At 39.5% G+C, this 10,977-nt stretch overlaps 1 protein-coding gene across 2 annotated transcripts in view; it reads left to right on the forward strand.

The window, feature by feature from the left end:
• LOC113016176 (capping protein, Arp2/3 and myosin-I linker protein 3-like) overlaps positions 1–8,693 on the forward strand; it is a 35,346-nt gene extending 26,653 nt beyond the window's left edge. Inside the window, exons 33-40 of one of the 2 annotated variants that reach the window (XM_026158788.2) lie at positions 3,848–4,021; positions 4,550–4,748; positions 4,830–5,571; positions 5,695–5,801; positions 5,935–6,061; positions 7,539–7,610; positions 7,757–7,864; positions 8,085–8,693. In XM_026158788.2, the coding sequence (XP_026014573.1) occupies positions 3,848–4,021; positions 4,550–4,748; positions 4,830–5,571; positions 5,695–5,801; positions 5,935–6,061; positions 7,539–7,610; positions 7,757–7,864; positions 8,085–8,125 (1,570 nt within the window). In that variant the 3' untranslated portion in view covers positions 8,126–8,693. The remainder of the gene's footprint in view (positions 1–3,847; positions 4,022–4,549; positions 4,749–4,829; positions 5,572–5,694; positions 5,802–5,934; positions 6,062–7,538; positions 7,611–7,756; positions 7,865–8,084) is intronic. The other variant, XM_026158789.2, reaches the window with a different exon arrangement.
• Positions 8,694–10,977: the final 2,284 nt, after the last annotated feature.

Here is a 10,977-nt window from a genome sequence, read left to right on the forward strand (position 1 = left end):
TGCAGGTGTTTAATAAGCTGTCCAAGAGTTGGTTGGTTTACCGTGAATACAAGAAGACATGTTTACTGCTTTTGGGCTTCTTTATAATTTGAATACATGAGGTTGTGAATAAATTTTTGGTTTTGGTTTTGTGGGATTTATTTGCAGTCATCACTCTGTGTTGTCAGACTGCCTTTGAATGCGCTAACAGCAAAAAGAGCCCATTTTTATTTCTAGACATCTTTGCAATGTCTTGAAAAGATGAATTTTAACTTACTTTTTCAACCAAATTTAGACATACAGGGATTTGTTTTTAAGGCCATGACTACCTGACAAGATTTAGCCCAGAAAACAATGTTAGTGGTCATTCAGTGCTTGGTGGGTACAGTCGGAAGAAGATTGTTTGTCAGTCTGCAGTAAGATATATTTAGCAGGTTTTGTTTTGGGACAAATCCCCACCCTTCTGTCCACATATTTGGAAAGCATAAGGCAGGGAAAAAATAGCTAGCTTTCACTTGCATACTGGTGAGCAGCAGCAAGACCTTAGCAGAGAACAGAGTATGCATGAATGACAAAGGGCATCATATGCATTAAGGCAGACACAGAATGCAAAGAAGGAACTGTGGTGGGTTGCAAGGTGGCTTGCAGGTGTGCAGTAAGAATGTGCAAGAAAAAACTCTTTAAAGACAGTGTCTTTTTGTGATTTGCAAACTGGATATTTACAAAGATGAGGATCAGCTGAACCATCAGCCGATACTCCAGGCTGAATTTACCTGAGCTCAGCTAATGCTCTGTTCAGTTTGTGTAAATAGTTATGATAACTTGGTAAAAGGAAAATGGGTACATGGGTTGAAGCAATTTAAAATGTATGTGTGCAATACACATCCATGGATTGCATTAGGGGAATTACAAAATAAGTAACTCCAAGAGAATTTTTCATCAATCGATATAATGATTTCCATCCGATTATGTAACAAAGAGGGAAACTGTCTCAGTGGCAAGCCAAGAAAAGAAGATAACAAAAGACACAAAATGAATAGACAAATTATTGTATTGCACTGAAAGCCAGGCACTCTGAAAAATGTGTCTTTTGTAGAATAAAATAGATATTTGTAGCTAAAATCAAACTGCTTATCTTGCTAAGATGCTGAGCTGTCGATTCATTTCATTTCAATTCATTTTAGTTAAACACATAGATAATGACTTGAAAGTGATCCTATTTTGTGTTTCCTTCTTTTCTGTCTGTGTATATGGTGCTCCTGGTAATCATGGCCAAAGCTTAAAATAATGAGGTCAGTGTATGTATAAGTACAACTAATCCCTATAAGCAAAAGGCTCAGGCTTCAAACTACTCTAACAGCGTTTTTCTACTCTTGGCTCTGTATGGCAGAGAGAAGGGATATCCTAAATATGGTAATCCCAGGCATACATCTCCTACCACCCACTGTTTAGATGGGCTTTTTTATAAGGGACAACCAATCAGAAGAAAGTTTCCTTAAGGGAAGGATGAAGAAAGCTCAAAAAGCTTGTTTCAGAGGATGAGCTGAGGGGTGCACCAAGGCCTGTTATAAGATGAAAGACATAGTTTCAAAATCATGCAAAACTATTTTAGTAATGTCCAAGAATAAATATATAGAGGAAATGAGCATAGTGGGTTCCCTTTAATTCGTTGAAAACAATCTCGGGCACCACTTGTAATATCTCAAGATAAATAGGTTTAGTATTTGTTCGGTAATGTTAGCTGGTTATTTTCCTTATAAACAACAGTAGTCATACTGTGAAAGCCTTTTGGAAATGGTATTTTATTCTTAATTATGCCTTTTGAAAAGCTGCCTTTGTATGTGGTTACATTTTTTGATGCACTGTGTTGAGTGTGTTTCTCCGACTTGATTATATATTTAAACATCAGAATAAAAAGAATTTTTAAAACAGATACCTTCAAAGGGTTGCAAGGTTTTCTACTTACTCAGGAGGGGTTTCTGCATCTCTGTTACTTTATCTCTTTTTCTTTTTTCTTTTCTTTTTTTTTTTTTTGCAGGCTATGTTTTTGATTATTATTCCTAATTAGTAAATGTGATATTTTTAAACATTTCATTATGTTAGTTTGTTAACCAAGATACATTTCTGCAATCTTAGTTCACTAATCCTTCAGTCAAAATGTCTGCAGTTTAACTGACCTGGCTTCAGAAGAAAACCCTGCATTTCAAGACATAAGATCAATGATTCTTCCTCCTTTGTTGTGAACCCTGCTGAGTTCTGACAGCGTGTGTGTTCACACCTTTACTGAGCTGTTATTTTAATTGGCTTATGCTTCATGATTTTCATAAACCAACAAGACTGTTTCTGTGGCCAGTGTGTTGTCTGTCTTTGATGCAATCTCACGGCGAGGTTTGGCTCGCTCCTTATGTCCCGCTGTCTGCTCGAACATTCAGAGGCAGATCGAGCAAATTCCGGCAACCCTCATCTCTTCTTAATTAAATCATTAACTTTGTGATGATTAGTGGAGCTGGACTGTTTAGAGTTTGTGATTTGGTAGTAAGATGATCGGTCATTTGGTGGTTGCATGTTGATGATCAAAGTAGTCGTTAAGGTACCTCACAGAGATCTCCAGGAGGTACTTTGTGACCTAACGTCAGATCTGGTTTGGTGGTTTTGTTCAATGTGTAATCAGTTGCTGCAGTGTTACAAAAATAAAGAGAAAGACACAGAGCATGCAGTTCAGCTTCTACATTGCATCTCATATCAGATACTGCAACAAATACTGAAAATATCTCTGCATAACTTTATTCCAGTCCTTTTAGTCCACATGTTTTCACCTCTTTTTCACAGTTACTAAGAACAAGAATGCATTTTTGCAGTAGGTGTTCTACAATTTCACATGTATTTGATCCTCGTCCTCTCCTATTTAAATGGTGCGCAGTCACGCTTGCATCAAAAATCATAGAGTAAAGTTAATAACTTATAGTGACTTTTTTCCAAGACGGCTCTCGGGGACATAAAATCCACCGCACCACAGCATGTCAGCTATCAGTGTTCAGCGTAAAGTTGCTGCCTGAGGCTGTCACAGGTCACTAAACTTTATATTTCCACACAAATGATCAAAATAGATACACAAACTCATACAAATGCAGTGCATAGATCAAAACTTTAGTCTTTCCACTCCACGTTATTGTTCCCTTATGTTTCCTGGTTCAGCTGTTAATTGGATCTTTGATAGCAATGAAGCAATGAAGACACTCCTTTTATCTTCCCGATTGTATCTGGGGAGCAGGCACAGGTCTCTCTCCCTAGTCCCCACTCTGCTCAAATGCTCTAGATGTCAATACTTTCACCTGAAGTGTACTGCAGCTCTGTTAGTGTGTCCCCTTGTCCAGCTTTATAAATCTGAAACATTACTCGCTTCTCTGAGGCGACAACAAATTCCTGAGGCTGCTAAACATTAACAGTCAACTCTCAATTAATTTTTATCCATTTTGTTAACACAAAAGTGGCCACGCATTGCCTCAAATGCAAAACCATCATTTTAATATGTGGAGATGCAGGTTTCATTTTGGTGAAGCTGAATTCATAAACAGCATCCAGAGCTTATCAGAATCATGTCGCTCCTTTCCACGCGGAAGCTCGTGAGGCGAAGTCGGTGCTTTTAAAATGATTACTTTTGTAATATAAAAAGTGAACTTTGGATAAATCACTGTATACCACGAGATGTAGCTTAGCAACACACAAAACGCAGCAGCCGATGAGACAGCCAGGATGGCTGTGATGAATTCAGTGATATGCTGATGGAGGTGACTCATCTGTAGACACCAAACATGAATGTGCTGGAATGAACCATGTGTGTTTCATCGATCTCTCTCACCTCTTGCAGTCAGCTCTCGTCGCTGCACAAAGCGCACTCTCTGAGGAGGAAGAAGAGGAGAAACATGCTGGCCATCTTTGGTTTCCGTAAAAGCCGCAACCAAACTCTGTCCCATCCGGGGCCCGAGTCAGAAGCTGAGGTTTATGGAGATGGGAGTCACACTGTTGCTACAGCACCCACGGGGTTAGTGTATTTGCACGCACACACATGCATGAGGATTCTTCTCAAGAAAGATTTGGCCTTGAACTCACAGATGGAAATACAAAACGTCAACTAGGAGTTTATCTTTCCATATTCAACGCTACATCTTCACATCTTTTGCTTAGTATCTTGATTCTTGTGAGGACACTCCACAGCACTGAACCCTATGAATAGTTCAACAAATATCACTCTTAATCTTCCTTATTTCTTTGTTGATATAAGAAATGGCTGATAGCTGCCAAAGCGCAGGCAGGCTGATACCAGAGTGTGTACACAGATGTAGATGGCAGCCGGTGTCTCCGATTCTGGATCCAACAGTCAGCCGAGTGATTAGAAATGAACACGCTGCATGTCAAATACAGATTACAATGGTATTATATCTGATTTTTGCCAGAAAATTGATACTTTCTAAACGCCCTGTTCTAAAAATTTGTTACATTTTTGTGTATTTTGAATATGTGGGATAAATTAGGAGAAATTGTGGACATTTTTTCGTCTTCCAACTTTTAGGACAGCAATGGAGAATGTATACACTCTCCTCCAGCCTCCAAGGTCTACTGCCAGAGCTGGATCTCCCAGCGAGGCGGCTGATGGGAAAATGAATGACCTCCAAGGGAAAAGTACTATCGTTCTGAGTCCACCACCAGTGCCAGGCATCCCTCACACATGTGTGGGTGGAAGCAAACACCCATTTTATTCTCCAAGAGAGGTAGGGCCAGTGTAATCCACTATTGTTATTAACTGAAAGTTTGTAACGCGTCCGTAACCTCTTCTTGTTTTGTTTTGACAGAAATCTGAAGTGGATGCTGTGTTTGAACAGCCGGAGGATACAGACAAGTACTGGGCGGACGACAAACAGAGGACGGCAGAGGTGCTGCAAGCAGACAAGCAGTGGATGATAGCAGCAAGGCATGGCGATGTAGACAGACAGTGGTTTGACGACAGGCTGCAAGACAGAGATGCGAGAACGACCGACAGACAAACAGACAGGTACTGGACTGAGAGCAGGCATCCAGACAGGCACATGGACAGACAGTGGACTGTAGACAGACACACTCAGAGGCAGATTGACAGAAAAATTGAAAGACAGTGGATGGGCGGCAGACAGATAGAAAGGTCATGGTCGGAGAACAAGCCAGCAGACATGCAAGTGGACAATCAGTGGAATGAGAGCAGACATCAGGGAAGAAAGACAGACAGACAGGTCCAAGCACTTCAACTAGCTCAAAGGCCACTCCCTCCATACCCATCGGACAGGACGCCGTCTCCAAAACATGAAACAGATCCTCTGAAAAGCATAGAGGCTTCAGCCATAGAGTGGCATCCGCAGGACACGCAGGGAGACAGACATGCGTGTCCTGATGCAGGTGGAGTTTTCTCAGAAGGCTGGAAGATGAGCGGAGGTGGAGGAGGAGGTGGCTTTTCTGTCAGTCGAGCGACATCAAAACCTGACCCCCCGCCACAAAGCAGCAAACCCAATCTGTCCAAGCTGAGGCAGAGGCATCGACTTGAGAGCTCAGACGCTCTGCCAGGTAATACACAGGTCAACCGTGTTCATTTGCTGCAGGTCAAAAAGCTTGTTTTAGCTTGCAAAGAGTTTTTGCCGCAGTCTTTGCCGCAAGTCTACATGCCACTCACTTCTCTTTTATCTATAGCTACAGAGGAGGAGGAAGATATAGAGAAGGACCCTGGAAATATGGAGAAGAAAGAGAAGGAAAAGAGACGAGATTCTGAAGGTCACCCTCCCCCGATTCCTGAAAAGGTATGAAATTTAAAGCCACACACAAGTCGGTTTGTTCTGTTTGCTCAGTTGTTTTTAGTGTATATTTAAACCAAATGTGTTCATTGATGATGTTGTCTCTGTGTTCGTTCACATGTGCTGTACTCATGCCTAGCCAAAGACCTCCTCGTTTGTGACTTTTCCAAAAGAATCAGCCAATGAAAGGAACTTACCTCCTCCTCCCGTCCCACCTCCTGTTGATAAGCCAATACATGGGTTGCCAGACAGAGCTGCAAGCCAAGGTACCTGGGCTGAAAACAATTAGCAGACATGCTTTTTTAATGTACTCAAACAATTTATTTCTACTTTTCTGAAGCAACAACCACTAGCCTGCTGATTTAGCGAATTAACAGCATTTAGACTTGCCACCGCAATGACCTGCTTTAAGCCACAATCCAGTCAGTGAGTGATGTGTTTCAGGGTAGAATTCTTGGCATTGATCGTGAAGTCTTCAGAACTCTGCAGAAGGCATGAAACAAAATCTTTCAAAGATTTTACTTCATTTGGTGAGGGTTGTTGCTTGATGGTGGTCCATGATTGATATCATAATCAACAAACCATCAGAGAGCCCTTGTGCTCTGTAGATGAATACATTGTCATCATGGAAGAGAAAACTCCCATCAGGGCAGAAATGTTTCATTGGAGGATAAAATTCATTAATCAGAACAACTTTGCATTGATTGTCGACGATTTTTCGCTCTAAGGGGACAAGTGGGCTCAAATCATGCCAACAAAGTATTCGACTTCTGGGTCCAGTGGCCCGAGCTTTTCCTAGAATTTGTCACCTTATAAGCAGAGCCATAGGACTGCAAAGGTTTATCAAGGACCACAAAGGAAATGAAGAAGAAAAAGAGATATAACTAGGTTGTGTGCAGATCTCCTTTAACTGAATATTTTAATTGACAAAAATGTTACTGATTGAACTTTTTAACAGGAATGTAAAATTTGATAGATTTGAATTGATTAGAACACTGATGGTGGCTCTAACCTAACATTAAATGCTGTAATCTTGTCTGTTTTCTTTATATAAATTATCCTTTGTAGAATCCTCTATCAAGGCATCAAAGTAACTGTGTGGCCACTACAGGGTCACATTTGCAGCTACTCCTATGTGCAGACACATTGCACGATTTCCTCTTGGTGAAGTGTGTTTGCAGGATCAGAAAGTCCCACATTCAGGGACTTTGGGTGATTTCTGATCCTTTCCCCTGGAGAATTGTTCCCCCGACTATAAAACTCTGGCTGAAATGATGCTGGTAATTTCAGTCTCCAGTGTAGCAGCAGAAGCAGAGTCTAGCCTTTAGAATAATAAGACGAAAGCCTCTGCGATAAACTCCCTTGGCGTATTTGATTACGCCAAAAGCAGTCCCCCACCTTAGGTCCACTTAGTTAATACTTGCCTGCTTAGCCAAATTGACTGTTTTACTGGTCCTGCTTTAACAGCAGAAAAAGATTCAGTTATTTTTTGTTTCGTGTTGACATGAGAAGTGACCACAGAGCCTGTTTGCTTTTCTGCATTCATATGCATACCCTTTTCTGTGTATTAGTTCACGTGATCGAGTGTTCTTTTAAAACAAATGTAACAATATTAAATGTCTCATTTAAAAAACATGAAAATGGCAGGAACAATAACATCACGGCAGAGTTATTCTGTCCCTTGTCCGTCCAAAACAAAATTTAAAGATACCTCCTGTTGTGTGTCAATCACATGTTGTTCAGGCGACGAAGGACTCAGGCCTCAAGCACCAGTGAAGCCACAGAGGAACAGAAAAGCAATGTCCTGTGATGCAGGTATAATCGCATTATGAGCTGCAGCTATTCACCTTAGAATGTTATACGCACACTTTTGTGAATGAAACACGTTTTGTTGATCTCTGTTTGCGTGAAGCGTCTCTATCTAACTGTTAATTTGTGTCTTCTGTCCTCGCTGAACTCAGGCACTGACAGGGAAAGCCCTAATAACGTTGAGAAGCCCCCAAATCGCAAACCCCCCGTGAAAAAACCTAGACTACCCCAAAACAGAAATAAGTCCCTGGACTTGTCTGGTACATGTTTCTCTGTTTTTATTTATGTGTGTTTGTGTGTGTGGGTGGGCGACCAGCTGTAATCAGTTACTATGTGTGTGTTACCATAATGTGGAAGTATAATTACTGTCTATAAAGCATTAAACACAATTATAATACAGTGGAAAATTAGGTAATGTATCTGTAGCTCTCAGCTGAACGGTACTGATTATCTATTTAATGATCCTGTTCCACCGTACAGACAGCTTCAACTCAGCACCTGGGGAAAGCGAGCTGTTGTGATACCTGAGAACTTCACCTGCCGCTGTCAAGCCAGAGTTGTCATCCAGCGAGGTCAAAGAGCGAAGAGGAGGGAAAAGGCCTAACATCAGAGCAGGACATCATAAAACACTGTTCACTCGCTTCAGTTCAAACGCTTTCCTCTCGTCACTTTCCTCCCTCTTCACCCTGAGTTTCTTGTCTTTGCTTTTCTCTCACGTGAAGCTCTTTTTGTGGCTACAGTATTTTAAAAGTATTTGCTACTTTAGAAAAACCCATGAGATCATTGTCGTGTGTGTGTCGGTGGACAGCCGGCTGAGTGCTTGAGCGTCGTGGCTTCGCTAGGCAGAAGAATACAAATGTCTTTATTAGAATGTGGTTTCTTAAATCTGCAATGCATTTTTGACCGCTGATACAGTTGATTGCCTTGGTTGACACTTGAAAATGAGTTGCTTCTTATCAAATGAAACTTGATGATTTATATCTAGTTTTGCTTTCAGGAACTGAAAGTTAATATATTTTATAGAAAAAAAAGAAATATTATGTTTGAGCACCGTCACTGTATGAATAAAAGCCTAATGAAAAACAAAAAGTAGGATGTGTTTATTGCCTGTGCAAATCCATTCAATCATATTCATAGTTTGTAGTTTATATAAACAGTGGATTAAATCCCAATTTGTATGTGAAAGGCTGTGTTTGTGTTATATGTATAGTTCCTATGGGCTGGTTTGACCTCCTGATGGACCTGGGAACAAAAAAAACAAACATATTCCTACACACACAAAACAACAACAAAATTGTTGATCAGATGTTTTTTATGTAAAGTTAAGTAATACTTCATAACAGATAGATTTAAATAATGTCTTTTTATAGTAAAAATTCACTGGTCCTAGTTCCTAACATGTAAATACTTACTGGTTTGCTCACTTTTCTGAGTGTTAACTCGGCGTCTTTTGAGTCTATTAAATTGGCAGATATAATACTGTGTATGTGATGAGTTATTATCTTGTAAAAACAAGTTAGGATTTTATAAAACAACTCATACATACAAGATTAAAAAAAATATTAACACATGGTTGGTTTTTGTCAGACAAAAATTTGACAAAATTCTAACATTTTTTGTTCATATAGCTTTTTTATGACATTTTATACAACAGTCTTAATTAGACTTAAACTGACTTTTTAATTTGGATTGATAATGATAAATAATAGTGCACTTCAATAATATAACTCAATTACAGTTTTTTTTTACAGTTCACTGTCAGTTTGCACACCTTTTTCATTTTGATTTTTAGTGTTCATTTTAGACTTGATTTTTTTTGTCACTCATTTTCAGCCCAATCCTTATAAATGACCATAAGAAGATTTGGGTTTTTTGTTTGTTTGTTTGTTTGTTAAGCCACTTAGTACTGAACCATGAATTATGCAAGCATAAGAAATGGCCTGAACACAAGTGATGGACCAGTTTTGTGTCGACACATAACAAAAAACTAAGAACTTAGTTTCATTTAAATCTTTGGGCACTTTGTTACTAGAAGCCTGTCACAAAAACATACGTGTTTATTTCGTGAAAATAACAGCCATGAATTAATATTTTTGCACCCACAGGGAGATTACCACTGAGCTATTACCTGAAAACTTGATATATCTCAGGATGGTGTGCAGGGGAAGAAGTCAGTCTTGCGAAAGGGAAATAGGGAAAGGCTGTGGTGTGCTAAGCTACACAAGAAGTGCACTGAAAGTCAGTGGCATGATGTTTTATGGAGTGATCGATCTAAATTTGGAAAGTCTGTCTCAATTTGTACCGAGGAGATCAAGAAAGAGCTATAACAGTGAGCGCCTACACCCATTTGTAAAACACAGTGGAGGCTCTGTCATGGTTTGGGATTGCAGCCAGTGGTGTTGCGGATCTTGTCAAATTTGATGGAATTACGAAAACAGAAAAGTACCATCAGATTTGATCCACTGTGCAATGCTATCTGATTGACAACAGCTTCATTTTTCACCAACCAAACTACCAAGGCAGTTAAAGCATAACTAGACAAAAAAAGACACAACAGGACAGTGCCGATCGTGAACTGGCCCAGAAAGCTTGTCTAAAACAATTTAAGTTGTGTGAATATCCTTTCAGGTAACAAGAAAACAGTTTGAGATTAATGTCTTGAATATTAGATTAAAAGGCAACCAAACTTCTTTCTATTTAACTCCTAATAAGGTTAACAGCTTGGAGGTGGTCATGAAAGTTGCTGACTAATCCTGCCATTATATGTGTCACTAAGGTCACATGATCAAGGTGTAACTGGGATTTGAAACACCTGGAAAGGGATCTCAAGATTTATGGCTGATGCTTGGTATCGTAGTCCACCTCTAACGATGGATATAAATGAACCCTTCTCCTCTCATAAAGCAGCTGTCTTCTTTGTCCAAACTGTGGATATATATTTTTTTAAAAACTCCTTTAAGTGTTGTCCTGGTGAGCTGGATCTCCTGTGTTGCACCTTGTGTTGGTGGAGTGCTTGAGTTGTTTGTTTGTTCATGGGAGAGCCTATAACCTATACATGGGAGAGACCAAACACCCACATCACAGACGCATGGTTCAAAAGAGCTTTTGGAAGATTAGAGGTGAAACATCTTAAAGAACCTAAAAAGAGAAGTTCATTTGCCTTCAATTCAAGTGTTTTAGTCTACCATAACATGAACCTACACAGATAACTCAGGATTTCATATATATATATATATATATATATATATATATATATATATATATATATATATATATATATATATATATATATATATATATATATGTTTGTGGCTGCTGGATGTGTAATTAGGCAGCTTTTTCCAAAAGTCAACTTTAAGACAACAATATCATT

This window comes from Astatotilapia calliptera, chromosome 23 (assembly GCF_964374335.1).
Source record: "Astatotilapia calliptera chromosome 23, fAstCal68.1, whole genome shotgun sequence".
Classification (NCBI taxonomy): Eukaryota; Metazoa; Chordata; class Actinopteri; order Cichliformes; family Cichlidae; genus Astatotilapia; species Astatotilapia calliptera.